Here is a 24,468-nt window from a genome sequence, read left to right on the forward strand (position 1 = left end):
CTACTCGTCCATGTAGGCCAAACTTCCTGGAAGGTGGGAGTATCCACACGTTTACCCCCATTGCATACGACCGCCTGGTCGTTGGTTGTACCGGCTGGCGAGACAGGTGACGGTTTAAAAACTTGCACCATTGTTTCAAATATAGCGGGGCTGCGAGATGGAACCTGCAGCCTCTGGAGTGCACAAACAGTGTGGGAACCAGTAGGCCCACTTATCAACAGCAGTAATATTATTTGCATAGGGAAAACGTTACATTTTTCCTGGTGGAGTAAAAGTCGGGAGTAAGTTGTCTTGAAATGCACGAGTCATTTAAGCGGAAAAAAAAAGATGCTCTTTATTTATCAACTCAAGTATTGGACTGGCTTAAAATATCAATGGTAAGGGACTGCATTAACACGAAGTTACCATTAACATTTTCAGCCAAATGCAATATTACAGAGCAGGGGGTCGCAGTAACATGCGTACCTCAACCATAGGAAGATAAAGTAATTCCAGGAAGAACAGTAAATTAGACATGACCTATCCACTGTTAGATGACCTCCCCCCCCCTCCCATACAAAATGTCAATTCATCAGCTTGGTGAGCATGTCGCTCCATGTACAGGAGCCATCTGCCTTGCTCCATCTCCGCAACCAACGTCCTCTCTGGAATATCTTGGGTGGTCTCAACCATTAGCCATCATCACCTCTTGTAGCTGTGTTCTGTCCAAGCCCACTAACATTAAATCATTGTCTTTGACCTGAGTGTTCTCTAATCCATCTGTTCCTATTTCTCCTGCCCGTGTCTCTCCCCATGTGTCTCCAAGTGTCCCATCTCTGCCTCCCCTCCCTGTGTCTCCCCCATTCTGTTTCTCTCCTCTCCACGTTTTCTCCCTCACGGTCTCCCATTTCCACACCTCCCGGCGTCTCCACACTCTCCTTCCCTGTGGTCTTCCAGTCCCATGCCTCCGTCTCCCCTCTCGTTCCCCGCGGTCTCCCCCCGTACTCGTGTTTCCCTCTTACGTGCGTCTACCCCGTCTCGCTGCTGGCGTGCCTTCCCACGTAACCTCTTGGCGCCGTCCTGCCCGCGCGTCCTCTGCTCGAACTCCGGCCGCGGCTGCGGGTGCATGCGCTTCACGTGCTCGTCCAGCGTGAAGGCCCGCGCGAACGGCAGCCCGCACTCGTGGCACAGGTAGGGCCGCTCGCCCGTGTGGGTGCGAGCGTGCTTGGCGAGCACGTCGCTCCGCGCGAACGTCCTGCCGCAGCGGCCGCAGACGAAGGGCCTCGCACCCGAGTGCCAGCGCAGGTGCTTGTGCAGCGTCGCCGACTGCGTGTACGCCTTGGGGCACAGGTGGCAGGCGTAGGCCCGCGTGCCCGTGTGCACCGCGCCGTGCCGCGCCAGGCTGTCGGGCTGCGTGAACGTGCGGGGGCACGCGGGGCAACGGAAGACCCTCTCGGCCGCGTGGTTACGCTCGTGCCGCACTGCCGCCCACTGGCTGCCGAACGCTTTGCCGCACTTGCCGCACTCGAAGCTGCGCTCGCCCGCGGGGGCGTGGGACAGCTGGTGCCTCCGCAAGCCGCCCGCGTACCGGTACGTCTTTCCGCACGTGGCACAGACGAAGCTTCCCCACTTCTTCTTGTTGCCTTCGCGATGCTCGGCCGCCGGTTGCAGCGGCCTCGACTGCTTCTCTCTCAACCGGCGCCGCTTCTCCTCCGCTCCCAACTTGTGCCCTCGTTTGATGGACACCGACCGGCACTGCGGTGGATGCGTGCCGAGCGAGGTGGAAGACGCACGGCACTGGAGGAGTTCACTCACAGACCTGGGTAACCTCGTGAGATGAATCCTGATCTCCAGGATTTTGTTGTGACCGTTTGGGCTTTGGTAGACCTTCAAGAGGTCGGACGATCCTTCCCTTTTCCAACGCGGGGATGAACGTGCCGTGCCGGGCTCGGAGCTTGAGTCGGCCACATCTATTGATAATACATGACGATAAAATACAGACGTGAACATTTATTTAGATTTTTCCCTCCCAGCCCCCTCCCCTAATTATTTTAATTGTGCTCGTAGAGTATAATATCATGTGATGAAGGATTTGGAAATCTTCGTTAAGCCTTGCACCCAGAGTTGTTGCAGAACGCCCCATGGGAGAAAACAGTTCCACAGGACTTCTGAAAAAAGTGATCTCTTTCCTTGAGACGAGTGTTCCTCACTCACGGGGGCACCTTCGCCGATAAGACCTCATCAGTGTAAGGGCCGTCACACATTTGAAACCATTGGGGGTTTGTGACAGCAGCACATCAGAGCCGCACGTGGCCTTGCAATGAAGGCCACTGCTTTACTTGATAGGGGGCGTGCTTTCCCAGAAGCTCTTGCTGTGAGATTAACGCCACGGTATTCAAAACGGATATACAGTATATTTTTTTCTGAATTATAATTCAACATATCGATGATTTTTCTGTGCATTATTTTGGTGGCCGGGCTGACACCCAACAATTTCACTTAACTTGAGAAAACGGATTTAATTATGGGTGACCGAGACCTGGAGTCAATCCCAGGGCTTTAATCTGTGCCGGTTCACCACGCCGGGCACCTCCTTTGAAACTCGACCACTGCCAAGCACCTCCACTGCTTTGGGTGTTTCTAGCATTGTGGTTGAGACGCAAATTGACTCGTGCTCTTAAAGTCGCGTGGAGTAAACATTCACACCAGAAGAAGGAGAGTTTGTCATTGTTAGGCCGCTTTCCAATGCGCCCATAAGCTAAAAACTTGTGCGTACACGTAATGTAGCAATGTAGCGGCGATAGGCCCTGATAAGGGGAGTATGTGTGTGTGTTTTAAAGACTTAAGACGATAGGATCAAGTGCTGTAAGCGAGCACCTACACAGCATAAAGACAGCCATTCATGTACATGATGGTCCAGATGTCTTGTGACCCTCCCCCCCCCCCCCATTTAATTCCATAAAACTTAATAAAAACATATTTCAAACACAAATGAATGTGCAAAGGGGGCATTTTTTTAGAGGTCAATTAATTGGTCGGTCAGAACACAGCTGGACCACCCTACCACAATATTTAGAAACAACACACACAACACAAAGCACACACGGCATGCACATTATTATACAACACACAGCAGACACCACGACCACTCGTACACGCGGACGCACTCGGGCACACCAGTCGCACGCAGCCAGTCAGACAACGAACCTTCCACTTCGTCTTCTTCCTTCACGACTTCGTTCTTCACGACGACCGGTGCGAGGTGCTGAACCTGGACGCGTCCTCTCTCGCCCTCCACAGCAGCAGCAGCACCACCATCATCATCACCACCACCATCATCATCCCACGCGAACACCTCCTCCTTCACGGTGCGGACCTCCTCGCCAAGCTCTTCACCCTCACCCACCTCACCCACCTCATCGCTCACCTCATCACTCACCATCCTCGCCTCCTCGCCTTTCACGCGGACCTGCATCGTCACCTCGCCTGTGTTCGTCACCCTCATAACCTCCTCACTCATCGCCCTCACCTCGTCGCCTAACACCCTCACCTTCATCACCCCCTCCTCACCCGCCTCCCTCACCTCCTCACCCTCCACCCTCACCTCCTCACCTCCTCACCCACCTCGCTCACCTCCTCACCCTCCACCCTCACCTCCTCACCCGCCTCCCTCACCTCCTCACCCTCCTCCCTTACCTCCTCACCCTCCACCCTCACCTCCTCACCCGCCTCCCTCACCTCCTCCTCCACCCTCACCCTCCACCCTCACCTCACCTCCTCACCCGCCTCCCTTACCTCCTCACCCTCACCTCCTCACTCGCCTCCCTCACCTCCTCCACCCTCACCTCCTCACCCTCCACCCTCACCTCACCTCCTCACCCGCCTCCCTCACCTCCTCACCCTCCACCCTCACCTCCTCACCCACCTCGCTCACCCTCCACCCTCACCTCCTCACCCGCCTCCCTCACCTCTCGGGACCCCCCGCGACGCCTCTCCCGTTGCCCCCGGCCTCGGCGAGCCTCGCCCGGCGCGGGTTCTAGGCAAGAGCCGGGGGTCCCGTGGGGTTTAGGCCACAAATGTAACAGGGGGCTTGCTGAAGTCCCGCCGCTCTTGGCGAGACGGGGAACTTGAAGAGCGCGTTAAGAACCCCTCCACCTCCTCGGCTCCTCCTCTGAGCCTAACGAGGTGAAGGGAAAGCCACGTAAAGTATCCGCCAGCTCTCCCACACGTGGCGGTGGTGAACGAGTTGAAGAAGAAGACGCAGACGCACGCCGCAGAGTCCCCCCCCCCCACAGGGTCCCCTCCCCCCCCACAGGGTCCCCCCCCCCCACAGGCCCCCCCCCCTACAGGGTCCCCTCCCCCCCCACAGGGTCCCCCCCCCCCCCCACAGGCCCCCCCCACAGGGTCCCCTCCCCCCCACAGGGTCCCCTCCCCCACAGGGTCCCCTTCCCCCCCCCCCCACAGGGTCCTCCCCCCCCACAGGGTCCCCTCCCCCGCTCCCCCCCTCCCCCCCCCTACAGGGTCCCCTCCCTCCCCCACAGGGTCCCGGGTTCGAACCTTCACAGTGGCAGGTGATCGGTTCAAGTTCCTCGGCTGGAGAACAGCTTACGACCTGTGGCCAGGTAGCTTCTGAAAGAGCTTTTGGAGCTCAGTGGATCTTACCTGGTCAAATAAAAATGTTGTTATATAAACAGTAGTCGTTGTATTCTTGGTTCTTTCTTTAAAGTCACGTAGATAGAAAGCAAAAAAGAAAATAAATAAAAATGATAAAAGCAAAAAATAAAAGTGAAATTAAATGAAAATAAAAATAATTTGAAAATATTGCAATTTTAAAATGTTATATTCAAATTATAATTTTATTATTTTTAGTTTTCTATCTACGTGACTTTACCGAAACAACCAAGAATATGAATTCCTGCAGACACGATTCAGTCGTTTGTGCCCCGAGCTCCCGCACCCCCGACGGACGGCCACGTCTCCACTTGCCAAGTCTGGAGTCGTCGTCACTTGGATTTCTTCCCACGGTCCACTCCGAGGCGCCCTGCCCTTCTCGCGCCGTTTGGTCCCAGCTCACCAGCAATCATCATCGTTCCAATTTCTGGGACCAAACGTGATATGACGTGAAGGCCCTTCGTCCAGCAGTGCATTTACAAGCGCGATGGACGTGCACACAATCATGCCCCAGCCCCTTTTGTGGGGTGGCGGTGGCAGAGCGATCAGCACGCGATCCGAGTTCGCCTCTCGCTCACGACCAACACCAATGACGATTATCCGAACCGGTTCTGGGCCTTCCTTAGGTCGGCTCGGACTCAAATAAGTACCTGGTGCGGTGTAACAAAAACAATTGCCACTGCGGAGACAAAGGCGGTCGGGCATGGTGCTAGCCACCTACCCACCCCCAAGTGTACCAGGCCGGCCTTCATGTGCTACTCACTAACAGCACTTGCCACAAGTCTGTTATGGCTATACGGGGGATCTTTGTCTTTGTTGCCGATCTCTTCTCTCCGATGCCCGGCGGTAACGTGGGCCAGCAAGTCCAGGCGGTGTTCTTTGATGACCGATGTGTTTACAGCAGCGGCAGACTTTCTCGTTTGTCATCACGTCATCGCATGATGCACGTGTACAAATCGTAAACAATGACAAGGGAACAGCAGCCGATACGTTTGCGAAGATGCGTGGCGAGATGAATGCTCCGAAAGTGAACCACGTGTGGATAGAGAACAATCACATTAAACACATTGTCCTGCGGAGGGAGCTGGTAGGAACGTTGGGTTGCTCGGTCAATGGCCAGGGTCAACGGCGGCGTGGTGTATTCCGCAAATATGCCCGACCGTGAGGGCGGGCACAAGCCGGCGTGAGTAGGTTAAACGTCGAGTTTCATAAGGGCACCACGGGGTGACCAGCCCCTCCCCACCCAGCCCCACCCTCCCCACCCAGCCCCACCCTCCCCACCCCTCTCATTTTCGGATGACGGACGGACAGACACAATAATCCCCTGTGGGCTGGTGGAACCAGGAGGTTCCTACCAGTATAATAATCACGTTGCCTTAAAAAACAAGTCGTGAGCTTTGAGCGGGCTGAATTGCTGGGAGGGATAACGGCCAATGGTCGAGCCATGCGATGGAATGGCAGCCAAAGTCGTGAAACAACGCCCGACGAGGACGACTTGACAAGCAGACGCAACAATGGGATGAGCTCATGCGCAGGCACGAGATGACGCACGGTGGCAATGCGAGACCACAGCAGTGTGAAGCGGCCTTCATCCCACAGCAGACAACGGTCGACGATTAATGTAACCGCAATTAAATTGCACGAGATGTAATGTTGCATACATACATGAATCTGACACCAAGGTCTGGAAACTGACAGGCTGTCGAGCAGTCCGGAGCTTGGCTCCACACCTCCGACTTGACTGCAAAATCTACAACGGTTTCTTGCAAAACGTTAAGCTCTAAAACTGGTAGGAACCACCTGGTTCCACCAGCCCACAGGGGAATTATTGTGTCCGTCCATCGTGCATACAAAAATGGGAGGGGTGGGGCTGGGTGGTGGGGAGGGTGGGGAGGGGCTGGGTGGGGCTGGGTGGGGTGGGGCTGGTCACGTGGTGCCCTTATAAAACTCGACGTTTAACCTACTCACGCCGGCTTGTGCCCGCCCTCACAGCCGGCCATATTTGCGGAATACACCACGCCGCAGTTGACCCTGGCCATTGACCGAGCAACGTTCCTACCAGCTCCCTCCGCAGGAATGTGTTTTAAAGACGAGCCACTGTGAAAAGATAAGACCTAGAGAAATATAAATTAAAACAATGGCCTCATTAATGTGTATTCTTTGGGTCTTTCGGTTAAAATATTCACACCGCGAACCTCACATCGCAAATGTTTTCAATCATTTATTATCAACAAAGCCTTCAAAATACAGATCACCGTAGAACCGTATGTCCATGACTTACAGGATTAAATACAAAACCTCTGCCTTTATTGTGAATTAAGCAAATGAATCGTTTTATCTACTTTATTAAATACACAGTTTGGTAGTTAGACGTCAATGTTAACGTTGCGTTTGAAAAGCTCCCCCACGCAGCAGCATGCACATAAGACTTAACTACCGATTACATTGTGTTACCACAAACTTCACCGGTGAGCCGAAGCAATGAACCTTTGGCAGTCGTTAACCGTAACAAATCACATAATATTTAGACCTATTATCTGGAAACGATTTTTTTTTTTAACGGGACAGTTAAATCGGGCCGCATTGACGCTGCTGTGGCTGTTTCAGTAACAAAAACGCTCCGACAAGTCCATTCCAGCGTTGATCACACTTCTCGTGTTTACCTTCACCGACAATGCAGGAAGCCCCGGTGTGTGACATCCCCGAAACTGCCTGTAAAGACGCATCTCAAGATCTCAACCGTTCTTTCCCATTTCAAGCTACAAGCCCAATGTCCTATTTTTAAACCAAGTTCTGCTCTTCTGAATTTCACAATTGTCCGTAGTCGTCAGTGTCACAGCACATGACCATATCACCAAGAACGCGTCCCATCTCCACGGGGACCTCTCAAGTGAAGGGTCGCAGAAGCAGCCTGCATGGCGCTTGGAAGGGCAACCCACCGCACAATGAACTCCAGGAGTGCGCTTGCTGCGTGGCAACGTTGTGAGGGCGGCAGAGGGCAATGCAGCACAATCTATAGTTCTGGACCAGTGGTCCACCACCTCTCCAGCGATGCATCATGGCCCAATTCAACTTACTCTTCGTAGTCTTCTTGGTTCTTTCGGTAAAGTCACGTAAAAGGGAAATAATAAAATAATATACATTAAACAATTAAATAATTCTCGCGACGTTTCGGCCACAACGCAAGCAGCCGTCCTCAGGTGAAGAACAGGTCTGTCGGAAAGACAGCATATGAATTCAGACGCTGTCTTTCCAACAGCCCTGTTCTTCACCTGAGGACGGCTGCTTGCGTTGTGGCCGAAACATCGTGAGAATTATTTTATGTTTTATTTTTATTATTTTATTATTTCCCTTCTACGTGACTTTACCGAAAGAACCAAGAAGATGAATCCCTGCAGTCACGAAAGCTTTAAATCGAAATTTACTCTTCGTAGGTCAACATGTTTCTCAACCCGCGAATGTCTTCGAATCCACGTGGCTCCTCCGTCGGTGTAATTTCAAGCATCTTAATTCACACCTTTTCTTTCGTTCTCTGCCCGACGACAAATGCTCAGCCCAAACCTCCTGCACCCACTGTCCAATCTTCAACTCTATTTTCTTCCGTTTCACCGTCCAGTCCCAATCCCCGGCCACCGTTTCTTAAAGGCTTCAACAAGCACGTTAATCGGGGGTCGCACCATCATCATTTGCAGTGCCCAAGAAAATATTCTCACACACCCCCGGCAGAGTGGGTGTTTTGTGCCAAGGCCCTTTTTTGGAGGCGAGCACAGCCAAAAGGCAATGGACTTGCAGATGGAGGCAGCATACGGCAATGCTAAGAACAGGTGCAGTGTATTTGGTTCATCACTGTAAAGACACCACACAACTGTGAACCATTCATACTGTAGAATTGGGATATGCAATGTGGTCAGTTAATCAAATAAAAACTTATTTTACAATAATACAGCACACCACTGAAATACAGGCATAATTCAGAGGTATGCCATGGCATACCCTGTTATTCTTATACAGATAAAATTGGCCTGGAGGTGATGATGGTGGTGGAGCAGTGGTGCAGTTAGGGACTTTGTTACAGTACAGTACTAAACGCAGCTAACGGCAGATCACAGCACGACTTTGACCACTTAAGTCTCGAGCTTTCGGGGAGGGTGCGACTTTCATTTATATTTCCTCTCAAATTTTAGCGGTCCCCCGCAAGCCCCTCCCCGTTCACACGGGGGCAGCGATATAAATCCACGTACGGTTGTGTTGAGGACACTCCCGATTTGTGGAGTGTCCCAACGTGCTTAAGTTACGACAGATTAAGCTTTCATTACACCAGTGCAACTGGACACACCAAATCCAGCCAACGTGATGGTCATAACAAAATATACAAAAGTATTTAATTTGCTTCGGGAAGCTTGTTTTAACTTTCCTTATTCCTCAGCAAGACTTTTAAGTGGAGCGAATACATTTTTGGATCGGTGTGAAAGTTCAAAAACGGACTTTGACATAGGCATTATGATTTCGCGATCTGGCAAGACCCTGGGCGCCATGGTTCTCAGACCCCCCCCAACCACACCCCACGATTCGTAAAAAAATTTTACTGAATTAAATCCCTCGTACAACTAAAAGATATACAATTACAAATATTTTCACATAGGGTACACATTCTTCTATTATAACGATACAGAAAATAAAAAGATAAGATATTTGTTTTTACCATTCCAGCCCACGGTAACAACGTACAGTAGTAGGTAAGTGGTTTGAATAGTCGCAAAAAAGAGCGGAATCCATCGGCCAATCAATCATCGGATAAATGATTCCCAGTTCAAAAGCCCATAAGTGATTAAGTATCACTTTACCGAGTAGTTAAACAAACCCATTACCTACTTATATACCGATGAGACACACACCCACTCCCAAGAGGAAACTGGAGTACCTGGAGAAAACCCTCACAAAAGGGAAAACCCCCATCTCAAACAGATAAGACTCATCAGCAATCTGCTTCCCGCACTGCCAGCGACTGGCCACCTCAACCTCCCCGGTTGGGAATCTCACAACCGCCACCAACCCCGGGCGGGGGGGGGGGCTACAGGCGTGGAGCTTCATAGGCACGGAACGAATCCACGTCACGATAAAAACGAATTGTCCCCTGGGCCAATTCCGTGGCGATTCGATCTGCCGGAGATTCTCGCCGTTTGTATAATCTCATTCTGTCTCATGTTTTTAAATATCCTAGCAGTTGACATCGGGCTTATCCTAGCAGTAACGCGCAAGGCTTTGTACTTACATTGAGCCCAATTTCCACAGGCGGTCGCCAACACACTCCCAACTCCGATTAGCATGGTTGTCTACGTAGGGTGCGAAAGAAGTTCAACATTTACATATATAGGAACATATATATTCCAACATCCTGTGCCGTGCACAGGATGGTGGGAAATTAATCATTTAATAATTATATTGTCGGGTGGGAGGGGGGGGTTTTTCCATCCCCACCCCTCCGTCCTCTGGTACAGCCCTAAAATCAATCTGCTCCTGGATAAGGGCCCTTTCCCAAAGGCGTCGCATAAAACGAGCGTGCAAACAGTAAAGCAACGCACGTGGTTGCTAGCGGTTAACAAATGTTTTAATCCAGGAATCATTACACTCCTGACCACAAAAGACACACGGTTAAAACATCTCCCGTCTCCCAGCAGCACCAGCTCAAGCGGAACAACTCACATTCCCCCCCTCTTACTCGCCCGCCCGCCCACAACAAACACGCGCTGAGGACCGCTCCATTTGCTCGCGCTGCAAACTCCAAGAAGCGCCCCCCGCCGCCGGCTCAAAGCGCGTCATCGTTGGCCGGCGCCGGCACCCCGGCGAGGTCCAAGGCGGCGATGTGCACCTTGCGGTGTCGCGACAGGTGCGACGAGGTGATGAAGGCGCGGCCGCACTCGCCGCACTTGTATGGCCGCTCGCCCGTGTGCGTGCGCCGGTGCTGCGCCAGGTGTGCCGACTGCGTGAACGCCTTGCCGCAGAAGCCGCACTTGTACGGACGCTCGCCTGTGTGGATGCGCCGGTGCATGTTGAGCTGCGCGCTCTGCGTAAACGTCTTGCCGCAGTCCTGGCAGTGGTACGGCTTGTCGGCCGACGGCTTCCACCATACGCCCACCACCTCGTCGCCGTCGCCACCGCCCGCCGCCTGGCTCGGGCTGTGCTGCTGCTGCTGATGATGCTGCTGTTGCTGCTGCTGCGATGAGCCACCGCCCTTCACGGCCATGATGAGTTCCTCCAGCGTTTTGCTCTTGTCTGTTTTCCCGCCGCGGTGAGCGGGTCGCGACTGCTGGCGGCGGCGGCGCGACGAGGCGGCGTTATCGGCGAAGGAGGTGGCGCGGCGGGGGCCATGGCCGTCTGCGTTCTGCTGTGGCATGGCGAGCCCGGGCTGGGCGCCCCCGCCCCAGTGGTAACCGTCGTCCGACACGCCTTGCTCGTCGTCTTCGCCTGTGCAGAGAGAGGGGAAATCCACAGAATTGTCTCAGGAAGACTCAACGTAACCGTTGGCCTGACGCAGCCTGCGACTTAATTTCACGTGGTCCGCAGCCACAAGAGACCTACCACTTGGAAAGACCTAAACGATATTCATCCGTCAATACAAGCATCTCGGTACAAGGTTCCCTGTCCCTGGGCTGGAATTAATCATTGCATTTGGCGTTAACTTGTAACCGAGACCAGACTCTACACCCACTTTCTCTTTTCGCGTCATATAGAGGTAAAATTGCTTGGTTCACCGATGTGGCAGTCACAGCTAAGATTCTGCAATGGGCGAGACCGTACAAATGAGCCGTGACAATTCAAATGACAATTAACGTGCGCGTTGTCGTATTTGGCTACTATAAATTTCGACGTGATAAGCCACTTCACTGGACTATCATTTGTGGCCAGGTCGCTTCTGAAAAAGAGCTATACAGCTCACTGGGCCTTACCTGGTAAAATAAAAAATTGTAGTAAAAAAAAAAACGAGATAAATAAAGAAGCGACTTTTATTTTTCGATTTAAAGCTTTTGTGACTGCAGGGATTCATCTTCTTGGTTCTTTCGGTAAAGTTACGTAGAATAGAAATAATAAAATAATGATAAAACATAATAAAATAAAATAATAAATAATATAATAACGTGACTTTACCGAAAGAACCAAGAAGAATCGATTTTTCTTCATTCAAGTCATCCAACGGCGGTCGGAGGGGAAGCGAACCCCATTGCTGGCATCTCAAACCCTCCACCGCACAGCCTCCACCCCAAACCCAGCTCGTCACCTGGGAAGGCTTCGCTCTTGACCCTCCTCGGCAGGAAGCGGTAGCCACTGCTGCCGGCCATGTCGGCGGCATCAGGGTCGTCGTCGGTGGCGGTGGCGACGGCAGCGGCGTCGTCCACCATGGGACTCCCGGCCTCTGCCTCCGCCTCTTCTGCGGGGACAAGGTGCGGGGGAGGGGGTGCGATGACGAGTTGAGGATAAAAGAGAGGCAAGGTTAAACAGACGGGAAAACTCGCTCGGCTAAATAGCATCGATGTACCGAGAGGCTTTACCATTTCTGGCAATAAAACGGAAGGTGCTTAGATGTTTAAACACCTTTTGCAAGACATCAAGTCGGCATTAACACCTGTTTTATTGTCTGAAAGGGTAAAACCAATTAGATTTTTTTTCTCTCATCATTTTGATACTGCCAAATAAGTCCCATAGACATGATCGATGTGACGTGATCACCAAACCCGGGGGGGGGGGGGTATCAGACTTCTCGACCCTACGAGCCACGCGGCAAAATCCTCCTCTGGCCGAGAGCCACGTGACACCACATTATACCCTACACGGTATCACTAAAATTAGATGATAATAAAAATTACGTCAACTTCGAACCTACACAGTATTCGCAACAGAGGCGCGAGGAACCACACGCAAGCAGGAAGGCAGCACCGCTAAGACTCGGCACCAACAACTGGCCAAGCTCTGCAGTCCTCCATATGTTAAGATGTTAACGGGCGATTAATGGGCGTTTAAAAATGGGAGGAAACAGGAGCACCCGGAGGAAACCCACGCGTGCTAGGGGGAACAACTATCCCAGATTTTCGCTGTACCCGACTTCCCCTGGCAAGCCAGGGTATGACAACTCCTAGACGGCCACGGGGAGTCGCAACATTCGTGCGACAAGATAACAACAGGGTGACGAGGTGAGGTGGGGTAGGTAACAATGTGAAGAGGTAACAGGGTTAAACAACGCGAGCGGGCCAACGAGCCAATGTTACCTTTCCACGCGGCCTCAGTCTTGATGCGTCGCCACGACATCCCCGTCGCTTGCTGTCCGGCGGGGTCACGGGGGGCGCGAGCGGCAACGGCACGAGACTCCACCCCCAGTGCTGAGAGTGCGGAGGAAGGGGGAGGGTGAGGCGGGGGGGGATGCACGGTTAAGAACTGTGGCACCAAGCCACGAGACATTATTAATAACACACCATCGTAATGTGGTTCGCCTGCTTGCTGTGTGCTCGTTTGACGATTCAACGACTCGGTGGTAGAATGTGTAGCTAATCGGTGGCGTTTAGGCTCGGTGGTGCAACTTCGGTGGTACAGTTCAGCGCTACAATTCTGGTGGCAGAGATGTCGAGTGGTGCGATCCAGTAGCGCAGCGCCCTGGTAAAGAAATTGCCTCGATGGTTACCATCATAAGTACGGTTTGTCAGCGCGGTTGGCGGTACGACGCGGATCAACGGCAAAGTTTCGCAGCGCGGCAGTGCGGACCCAGGAGACCCTCACCGGCGGTGGCAGCATCTGTGTTGGGGCTCCCGTCCGTCCACGCGTTCTCCTCGTCCCACTCGGCACCCGCCATCGCCGTGCCCTCATCTTCGTCGTCAGGCAGGTACACCTCGTCACCGTCCACCGGGCCTAGGGCGAAGACGTAGCATTCACGTTGTCATTGTTGTGTTCCCATCCCTCCATCCTTGTGCTACTGGTGACATACAAGTACAGTAAAATGTCTCCAAGGGTAAGCCTGAATTCAGGATAGGCCACAGAGTGGAGAAGGTGAAAGGGAGGTGGGAGACGTGAATGACATTCGGGGTGAAAATAACGAAGAGGACTAAGAATGGCGGAGGCGTCGCATTGAGGACGAAGTTAGGGAGGTGATGGATGTGTAAGAGGAAGTGGCGAAAGTAGGACAGGGGTGGTACCGCTCATGATGGTGGAAGTGGTGGACAAAGTAGAGTTGGTGAAAAATGATGGTAAGAGCGGCGACAGAAGAGGGTTAGTGAAGCAAATCATTGGGCAATGCCATTAACAGATTACATGTCAGTCAAGGCAGAAACAAGTAATCAATCATGTTAAACTTAAAAATCGTAATTTTTCATTTTGTGAAACGATAAATCCATTTGTTTTCTCCTTAACTGGTGTGACAACGAGCAATGTATGTATAACTTATTTTGCACAGTACGTAGCCAGCCACCATTCTCCCTCTCGCGGTCTAACGAATCGTCACGATTTGTGCTCGCAGGTCAATTCAAACATCCACCAACATTCTGATAGGTCTAGCACCTCAGGTGGTTGCAAGGGTGATCACATCAACCCCACTATGTGCAACATAGGTGAGGCCAGGTAAACATATGTTTGAGGAATGGCCAGCGAAAGGAGAGTTGAGACAAGGTGGAGGAGGAGAAAGAGGTAATGAGGAAGTGAGGTCACAGCAATTTAAATTTAATTAAATTTTATTATTTTTATTTTCTATCTGCGTGACTTTACCGAAATAACCAAGAATATGAATTCCTGCAGTCATGAAAGTGAAGTAAAAAAAAATGTCACAGCAAGTCTGCGTGCTCTCACACAAAAGACAAATATCCCCGTAAAGTCTTAACACAGACTGTTGGGGCAAGTGCTTTTAACGAGCACCTATGCAGGCCTACACAACACACGATGGGGTGGGTGGCCAGTACCACGCCCAGCTGCCTTTTTCTCCCCAGTGGCAATGTTTGCACATCGCACCAGGTACTCATTTGAGGCAGAGTCGACCTAGGGGAGGACCAGGACTGGTTTAGATAATCATCACTGGCATTGGCCGTGAGCGGGAATCGAATTCAAGTCGCTTGCTTTTTGTAGCTGAGCGCAACCCGCTTACCGCTAGACTGCCGCTCTCTCAGACACACACACAGACAGACGCACCATCATCATCGTCGTCATCGTCGTCGTCGTTCAGGAGACCTCCATGGTTCGCCGGATCCAGGAAGGTGAACCTCTTGGCCGATTCAAGCAGCTCCTGGCTCAGGCTGTTGAGCGTCGCCACGATGGCCTCGAGCACCACGGCGATCGCAGACTGCGGCGAGAACTGCCCCTGGCCGCCGATACGTCCGCGGCGCGGCCGCTTGCCGGCGCCACGCGCCGTCATCACCACGCCGGACACGATGCGGCGCAGCACGGCGTAGTGCGCGAACGGCAGCTTCTCGCGAGCAAAGCGGAACAGCTCGGCCGTCACCTGCGCATCCTCTGCACACGCCAGAAGCTCCTCGTAGTCGGTGATGCCCAGGTCGCGCTCCATTGCCTCGGCGAACTTGAGCTTCATGCCCTGCGAGGCGAGCCACGCCGGGAAGTCCTCGTGCGGATTCGACATTGCCACTTTGGAAGCCATGGGGCGCGGTGGGTTTAAGTCGAGTCACCTGCGGGAGGGTGAGGGGGGGTGGAAACGTGACGTGCTGCGAACCGTTGCGACGCGTGCTCTTCGGCGATCAGACGACACCGGTGACGGAACACAAAGCTGCCAACTGTGAAGTGTGGATCAGAAATGTGGACATCGGACAGAGGTGGTGGAACGCAAGCCAGCGGCGACGAGGTTATTCCACCAGCTGCCAAAGGGAGGAGGGAGTGCGGGGTGCGATATTTGCCGATGTCCGTGCTAATTGCGGCACATGCTCATCAGTAATCACGCACCGTAAGACTGCACACAGCCAACTCTGTTCAGACAACCCCAATGATTGACACTGCGTTGGAAGCACTTCAGTAGTGACTCGACAAAAGGGCTGTACGTTATTATTATCATCGTCAACTGTTAGCTATGAATTATAAAGTGGACAGTGACAAAATGGAAAAGCTGAAATAATGCAGCGATTTCCATCACCTGCCAAAGGGAAGAGCTGTTGCATGCTGTGAATGTTGAGGATGGAGCTAACAGCGGCACGTGCTAATCAGTAATAATGTACCGTAACCGTGTGTACTGCCAGCGACGCAGAACGGACCAGATACATCGACATAAACGAAACGTAGGAGAAGCTGCAATAAGCACACGCATGCTTGGCATTTACACTGCGAGACAAAACGAGGAATGCACGAATCAACCAGAGTGGCTGTTGAGAAGCGTTTGCGTCTATTATAAGTGGGCTTGGGCTGGACGTGTTGCAAGAATGGATAATGGCTAATGGACGAGCCCAGTGATGGAATGGCAGCCAGAGAAGAGAAGGCACCCAAAGAGCATGTCCTGCAAATATGATGATGATGCGAGATAAAAGATCAGCAGCTAGATGGACGTCTCGTCGTGTGGCCATGAAGAACGGTAACGGGTTAGAAAGGCCTCAATTCAGCTGTGGATAAATCATGGCTGATGATTTTACATTACAGGGTGAACCTGGTGGGAGTGCTGTCACAGTGGTTCGTTCACTTCACCTGACGGCTCGGTTCTCGCCAATATTGAAATTAGCCCCCCACCCACCCTTTTCACTAACCTGCACTGGACCAGTATGGGAAGCCCTTCATCCAGCAGTGGAGTGACAAACGGCCGTAAATAATAAAACAATGCGGAGGCAGTTGCAGTGTTATTCTTTGCTCTTAACGTCTTCAAATGACTGACTGCCTCGTGTATGACCGAGAGTGGCTCAAGTAGGAGCTCTCGAGAAACGATCAATGCGTGAGACTGGCCCAGCCTAGGCGTGACTGGTCAGTTGCGGCATAAGAGTCGGGGTTCAACAAAGGCTGCGTGGAGGGAGGGAAGGGGATGGAAGCGAGGGGTGGGTTACCTCCTTTTCACGTATTTTTACATCCTGGAGCGAGAACGTTTTTTTGCGACGTTACAATACATCACGTGGATTTGTACGGCGTTTGAGATGTGACTGCATCTCAAGACGCTGTTACAGAAACGGTGGAGCGCGTGTGTTTTGTCAACCGGAAGCATCCTCAGTAATGGGGGGGGGGGTATCGGGCGTAGATGGGTTTAAACAGGGGCAGTCGACAGTACGGATTGTTGGGAGGAAATAAGTCCAATACTTTTTTGGAGCAACAGGAGAACGAACGACCCTCCCTCCCACTGTGTGAAGGTTGACTAGAAACTTCGACGGGCTTGGTTGTTTGAGCGGAAGGGGGTGCGTGGAGGGGAGAGTTAGAACGAGTTGAGATGAGGGGGGGTGGGTAGTAGATAAGTGCGGGGAGGGAAGCTGAATGAGATGAGAGGATAGAGAGCGGGTACGAGTGTGTGGAGAGGAGACGAGTGCTTGGGGCGGAGTAGTGTTATAAGGGAGAGGAAAGGAGAGCGCGTGGAGGGGGCGTAGAGTGTCGAGTGCGATGACATGGGAGTGGTGGGAGAGTGCGTGTGCGCGGGGGCTGTGGAGCAGAGAGGCATGTCACAGGGGGTGACTTCAATGGAGGGATCTTGAAGACGGCAAAAGGTCTCGGCGTGTCCGCTGTTGACGTCAGACCCGTCTGGTCATAGCGAGCCCAGCAGCAGCAGCACGCGAGACTTGAGGAACGACGGCGGCAAAACGAAACCCCGGGGGGGGGGCTTACTGCCAACAGAACGAGCCACGCTGTGCATCCTATTAATCGGCGTGGCTACTCCACTGCTAGACGAATGCATCCCCAAAGACGAATGTATCCCCAACGACGGAGGCATCCCCATCTATACAGAGTGCGCGATTCGATAATCAGAATGTCCATTTACGAACTGGAGGAATCTGAAGAGCACTGAAGCTCCTTAGGACGTCGCACCCCCAGAAAGGCTCCCATTCTCCTCGACCGACGGCGCCGTCGTCCGCGTGCACCGCCAGGCGCGTGAAGGCTAAATCCGCGATGGCCGAGACGGCATCCCCCCCCCACCTCTCTCGCCGTGACCCACGGCTCACGATCAGCGGCCAGCGACCAAATCGAAACCGGCCCCGTGGCCTCCATCGCCACTTGACCCCTCAACCCTCCGCGCGCTCTCGCACCCCAACACCGCGGCAAAGCGAATGGGCGGGCGCTCGACGCACGGGGCCAAACGACCCGCGAAGACCGACGCGAATTGTAATACTGCACGGGGAGCTGCGGCAAAGGCGTCGTTTTAAAAACGTGAACAGCGAAAGCGCCGAGGCCCTCGGCCCCCCCGCGACGCATCCTGACTCGAGCCTAGGCGAGCAGGCCGCATCGCCGCCCTCTGCGGCCCGCCGCGCGAGGCCTCCGCCTCTGCCGCCGCAGCCGTTGCCGCCGCCACCTCGTCCCCCAGGCACCGCGCTTACGGAGGTGAAGTTGTGGAGTGGAAGACCTCACCAGGGAAGGCTGTGGGGGGGGAGGAGAGACCCTGAGCGGGGCTCGGTGTCGAACTCGGCTCGAGGAGACGCGGGCGGAGGAGGCGCGCGCGCGCCTTTGTCCTGAGGGGCGGGGCTGGGATTGTCACTTACGGGAGCCGGGGAGGGCCATGGGAACGGGGTGGGGGGTGAAAGGGGAAAACGCGATTTTTAATTCGATTTTCCCCTTTTTTAAATCCTTTATATTAAGTTTGCGTGCTTGCTTGCTTGCTTAGGACCGTGCAAATCTTTTGGTCGTTTTTTAACCCACTTCCCGTGATCCAATCGAGCTGACATTTTCCACACAGACTCGTTGTGCCAGACAATTATTGTTCGTGAAAAAAAAATCCCAAAATTGTACACTTTTTAGGCAAAAAAATTTATTTTACATATATTCAAATAGAACGCATTCATGGCTTTGGCTGAACGTCAGAGTGTAAGAGCCCAGAGCGTAACCCCTCCACAGGCCGTGGCGGAGTAGCGCAGTTGGTAGCGCCCTCGCTTCCCATGCCAAAGGTCGCGGGATCGATCCCCGCGTCCTCCACAGGCGAATATATTTTTAAATCCTTTATATTAAGTTCGCTTGCTTGCTTGCTTGCGTGCTTGCTTGCTTGCTTACGACCGTGCAAATCTTTCGGTCGTTTTTTAACCCACTTCCCGTGATCCAATCGAGCTGACATTTTCCACACAGACTCGTTGTGTGTGACAATTAATTTTCGTGAAAAAAAATCCAAAATTTTACACTGTTTAGGGAAAACAAATTAAATATTTAATTACCAATTGCTTAATGGTGGCAGACAATCATCTGACGCATAGGTGGCAGCCATCTCAAGCCAGAGGACGAGAGGACTCTAGCCGCCACGCATATAAAGGATTTATAGTGAAAAACTTTGTTTTTACGGGTTTACTTGTTATTTAATACTAGAAAGCGACTCGGGAGGCTGTTTTGAGTCGACAAATATTGAACGAACGTTGAGTTGCATCGGGCTCATCGGGCAATTGGCTTTCCTCGAACGAATTTGTTTAAGAGAAACAAGCGAGCCTGACTCAAATGTGCCGTATGTTGTTGCTAGCTGCTGCTCTTGATTGGTGCCATTCGAAATGTCTTTAAAATGTTGTGTTTAAATTTGGCCTGATGTAAATCATACTCTTAGGTTTGTTCCGGTAAAGTCACGTAGGTAAAAAATAAAATTTAAATTAATAAAAGTTATAATAGAAATAAATTAAAATAATTATATTATTACTTTTATTAATTGTAATTAAATTTTTTACCTACGTGACTTTACCGAAAAAACCTAAGAGTATGAATCCTTGCAGTCACGAAAGCTTCAAATCTAGAACTGATGTAAATCATCAGGTCAATTAAAAATTAGCCTGATGATGTAAATCAGGCCACGCTTGCAAACGAGACAATGTGTTGTTGTGTGTTCTCAACGGCGCATTACATTTAATCTCCTGGTTTTTTTTTATAAGCAAAGACATCACAGTGCTTGTCCCACGTGGGTTCTCATCAGCAGGTCAGGGCTCGTGAACCAACGTTGCTGGTCGACAAAGCCTCAATGACTTTGTTCAGATTCCTGCTGCATTGGAATGTTATGTGGGCCTCGGCAAGGCAAGGTAATTTACCCTTTTTACCGGGTAAAAGGGTAAAGGTGTCGACATGCCGAGGGGTAAGGTAAAGGGTAGGGATAAAGGTAGCGCGAAGTATTACCCGGCAAATACCTTGTTTACCGCTCGCTAAAAGCTCCGTGGCGCAGTCCGTGGCCTCCATTTAGAACTGGAATCATCGAGAGTATTCTATAGATGAATAAAGCGCTCTCCCTAGTATAGCATTGACCTGTTAGAAACCTTGTTCATGTTTCGTAGTTCCCCAGTAATGACCCTGTAATCGGGTTATTTGTATGGGGTAAGGGTAAAAGGTAAGGTAAAAGGTAAGATAAAAGGTAGGGTAAAGGTAGGCTCGTTGCTTTTGACATTTGACCTTACTAAAGGGTAAAAGGTAAGGGTATAGTGATTGTATTGTGGTAAGGTAAAGGGTAGGGTAAAGCTAGGCTCGTTGCTTTTGACCTTACCTTGCCGAGGCCTAATGTTATGGTCGATTCCATGAATGGGTGTTTTTTGGCAGAAACGTGGGTCAATGACTAATAGAGAACCATAACGGATCACGACAACTTGTACATTCGTCTTTAGTTGTATTTAACTCCGGTCGTTCTCGCAGCGGCTTCTGGCTATCGCCATCGAACACCGCGGCCGTCTGGAACGCTCTTCCTTGCGATGTCAGGAAGCCGCTGTAGCTGTGCACTTTTAAATCGTCTCGATTAACAATCTCATTTTTTTCTTTCGCTTGTTGTCCTTCCCCCGCACCTCTGACTGGCACGGTTGGCTACGTACGGTGCGAAAGAAGTTCAGCGCACGCACGGCAAGTGGAACGTGCGCGTGGATCACGGAACAATTGCAATTCAGAGACGTCGTATTTTGGGTGCGAAGAAAGACGGAGCAAAGTGCTTGGGCAGAACTTGTTCGCTGGAAGGGATGGTCGAGACTAAAAACGGAGTTGGAATCAAGGGGTGAGGCGGCAGGAGACATGCCCAGGTGTACACCCTCCGAGGAGATGGAGCAACGAGAGTAGCGCGTATTCAGCTCATACGAATTGTTACGTCGTGAGACTGTGAGGGGTAGTGACGGCTTGGGGAAGCCTTCATCCAGCAGTGGATAGATCAAGGCTGGTAATGGAATCAGTCACTGCTCAAACGAGCGGTAGGGACTGTGGTCATCTGCCCTGGCAGCCCTGAATCACCACCAGCATCATCATCAGCAGCAGCTATCATCATTCTACTGCTGGATGAAGGCCTTCCCAAAAAGTCCCCATCAATCGTGAAAGCCAGTGGTGGAAATTCCACGTTCCCTTGGCAAGAGCCCAGTCACTTGGTAGGAGAGCCACCGATGATTTAACACAATTGATGCTACTCTTTTTGACACCTTTAAACCAATATGAAGTTACAAACAAACAGTAAAGCACAGCGAAAAAATACATAATTGTTCTCCTTTATTGAAACTATGCAAGTTACACAGACGAGGAACAGTACTCAAACACATCCTTCTATGAAGCTATACCCGAGCGATAACACTGCTGATAGAGAGAAAGATGGATTAACGTAAGGTTGACTGCGAAATTGAGAGGCGGCGGGGGTGGGAGGGGTGGGCTACATACAACAAACAAACCAGAAACAAATCTTCAATAATTCGCACCCAAGCGAGCAGTGCGGTGAATGTGCATCACGGTGATCGGTGAGATCATAAATGTGTCACATGGCTCGTCAGCAGCTTCGTCCCATTCGTCCAAACTCCAGGGTCGGGGTGCCACTTGAAGCAAAGCCAAACAGCTTGCCCCTCGTCATCGCTTCACCTTACGAGAACCACCGTCCTTTATTTCATTCACGATACATGTTTCACCTCGATAACCCCTTCTGATTGGAACATCTCATACGCAAGGGTGTCCAGGGTTATCAATTGACACAATCTCTTGCACGGTCCCGACACAATTCCTTGTGTTGCCTCCGAAACGTCGTGATTTTTATTGTTTTATTTTTATTAATTTTACTTACGTGACTTTACCGAAAGAACTAAGAGTATGAACCCTTACCAAGCCCTTCCCTGCCGATCTGCAGGACGCCGTGATTTAATCGAGACTCGGGGAAACCTGTATCACAATCGGAGTCTTGATTGAGAGTTGGAAAAGATCGGGGATTTTTTGGGAGGATCCCAGTTTTGAGATTTGAACCTTATGGCGGTACCATAGTACCCCGGCTCTCGCATAATGTCCGTGATGCAGTCATTTTTAGTCTGTTGATGGTCGGCGATGCGGCAATGGACTCATCTCGTACGAGCGTTCAGGGTTTCGGCGTAATCGTCCTCGCTGCGTTTCGACATCGTGGAGTGGCACCACCGATTTCGGATTGATTGGTACCCCAGTCGCGGAGTGAAGTCCACCCCTGGAAAAAATAGTGTCCCAGAAATAAAATATTTAATTGCCTCGGCCGTTTTGTATTATTTGGTACCCCGGGGTACCGCCATAAGGATCATTGACTCTGCAAGACTGGGCGTCAGTTTGGAGACTTGATGAATAGTAAGAGAATGATGATCGCAGGATCAGGATTGATGTCAATCTTATCCTTTCGTATGACATGGGGGGGGGGGGGGGAGAGGGATAAGTACGGTACTTTTTTTTATTGGTGTCACGTTGAGCTGTTTTTATTTTACCAGGTAAGGCCCACTGAGATATCCATCTCTTTTTCAGATATGACTATCTTAAATGATAGCTTATCATCATGTGGACATTTATAGCAGCCAAATACTCTCAACGCGTGATGTTGATTCTAAATGTGAAGGTAAAAACGGAGGACCCGGAGAAAAATCCTCACAACTACGGGGAGAGAGAGAGAGACAAACTCCAAATATACAGCAGGCGTCAGGTTCGGGATCAAACCCATAACCTCCTGTATACCAGGCGAGGTAGTTAACATCTCCTAGCCACCGTGGTGCTTCCGAGTTGATTTTTTATTTTACTTTTATTAATTTTAATTTATTTTTTTATTTTTTACGTGACTTTACTGAAAAAACCTAAGAGTATGAATCATTGCAGTCACGAAAGCTTCAAATCTAGAATTGAATTTTAAGGTAATTCAACCAATCCAAGGCGGCAGTAGACGCTGGATGGATTGCAGGGATACTGCCAGGGTGTGTGTGGATGGCATTGATGAACCATTTAACGCGTAGGCTTTCGCGACCAATATTATTTATAATAAACGTTTTTGGGTTAGATCGCGTTATTTATAAATGTGTCGTAACCCTCCACCACCCGACACGGCCAATCAGCAAAAAAAGTGTAACGTTGACAAAAGACAAAATAGTTCACTAGTTTAACCCACCAGCAAAACGTCGTACTACTCTTCAACACACCGGTGGGCTAAAGTAGTGAACTATTTGTCTTTTGTGAACGTGACACTTTTTTTGCTGATTGGCCGTGTCGGGTGGTGGAGGGTTACGACACATTTATAAATAACGCGATCTAACCCAAAAACCTTTATTATGATTGATGAACAATGTCACAGGGCTTACGATAGTGAGACAGTGTTTGCAACTCCAACGAAATGGCTTACAGCCCCTCTGTGTATAGCCCTGGCAGAGAGACTACTGTAACTGCAGCTCACGAGGTTGAACAAGGGGCTTTTGGTAGGCATGTGTCAATTCGACTGTGAAAATAGACTCCTATATTCGTGTGATAACCTGCACAGAATTGCGTGCGTATGCGAGAATTCATTATTTAGATTAATGAAAATGTTATGCATTTTTTTTCATACTTGCTAACAGTGAAAACGAGAGCACAAATGTGCTTTTTTTTAAACACAATGTGGGGCAGGATGAACAAGACTGACAGAGCAAATAATTTGGACAGTACACACGAGACGGACATTACGCTTGAGACGCAGTACCAACAAGACTGCCAGTACAAACGAGATGGACGGTATGAACAAGACTGCCAGTAACAAATCAGGCAGACAGCACACACCAATACCGGCAGTGCAAGTGAGAAAGAGTACGAGGCAGACGGTGGTACAAACGAGGCGTACAGGACAAAGATGACAGTACCAACGATAGTACAAAGGAGACAGCATTCGATTCTTGAACAAAAGTGACAATCGACATTTTTGACATGGCTCACTCTCGTTTCTTTAAGTCCGACCCCGGCAATAACGAATCACCACCCCCACATCACGAGTCGATGGAACGGGAACAATCCAACGTCGCGATACAACAACAAATAGTTGTCTATGCGATTTAAAATAAACTTCTGAAAAAAAGTTTTTTTTTAAACAACGGTTTTTCTAATAACTTCATTAACTCACGGTCGACTACGTCAATGGCGCCTGAGACACGTATCGCCTGTGTTTTTGTGCGAGCCGATTCCACAGTTTATAGACCGTGGCGTTTTTGACCTACGCAAAAATATATAATTAATAAGCCTTCTTGGTTCTTTCGGTAAAGTCACGTAGAAGGGAAATAATAAAATAAAACATAATAAAATACAATTCTCACGAAGTTTCGGCCACAACGCAAGCAGCCGTCCTCAGGTGAAGAACAGGTCTGTCGGAAAGACAGCGTCTGAATGTCTTTCCGACAGACCTGTTCTTCACCTGAGGACGGCTGCTTGCATTGTGGCCGAAAGGTCGTGAGAATTGTATTTTATTATGTTTTATTTTTATTATTTTATTATTTCCCTTCTACGTGACTTTACCGA

At 50.8% G+C, this 24,468-nt stretch overlaps 2 protein-coding genes across 4 annotated transcripts; both read right to left on the reverse strand.

Annotated features, from left to right (window-relative positions):
* Positions 1-42: 42 nt before the first annotated feature.
* LOC144947588 (uncharacterized) lies at positions 43-3,557 on the reverse strand. Of its 2 annotated transcripts, XM_078876800.1 has the most exons (3): positions 3,407-3,557; positions 3,187-3,358; positions 43-1,949 (listed from the first exon to the last, which is right to left on the reverse strand). In XM_078876800.1, exons 1-3 carry the CDS (start codon positions 3,533-3,535, stop codon positions 874-876), a joined length of 1,377 nt encoding a protein of 458 aa, XP_078732926.1. In that variant the 5' UTR covers positions 3,536-3,557; the 3' UTR covers positions 43-873. The 2 variants fall into 2 exon arrangements, with proteins under 2 accessions (XP_078732926.1, XP_078732925.1); XM_078876799.1 differs by having other exon boundaries at positions 3,187-3,557.
* A 3,308-nt stretch (positions 3,558-6,865) lies between these two features.
* Positions 6,866-18,264, reverse strand: LOC144947626 (uncharacterized). Of its 2 annotated transcripts, none has more exons than XM_078876842.1 (6): positions 18,154-18,264; positions 14,812-15,302; positions 13,417-13,545; positions 12,912-13,022; positions 11,927-12,076; positions 6,866-11,115 (listed from the first exon to the last, which is right to left on the reverse strand). In XM_078876842.1, exons 2-6 carry the CDS (start codon positions 15,272-15,274, stop codon positions 10,457-10,459), a joined length of 1,512 nt encoding a protein of 503 aa, XP_078732968.1. In that variant the 5' UTR covers positions 15,275-15,302; positions 18,154-18,264; the 3' UTR covers positions 6,866-10,456. The 2 variants fall into 2 exon arrangements, with proteins under 2 accessions (XP_078732968.1, XP_078732969.1); XM_078876843.1 differs by having other exon boundaries at positions 18,123-18,264.
* Between the last annotated feature and the right edge of the window lie 6,204 nt (positions 18,265-24,468).

This window comes from Lampetra fluviatilis, chromosome 46 (genome assembly GCF_964198595.1).
Source record: "Lampetra fluviatilis chromosome 46, kcLamFluv1.1, whole genome shotgun sequence".
In the NCBI taxonomy this organism is placed as follows: Eukaryota; Metazoa; Chordata; class Hyperoartia; order Petromyzontiformes; family Petromyzontidae; genus Lampetra; species Lampetra fluviatilis.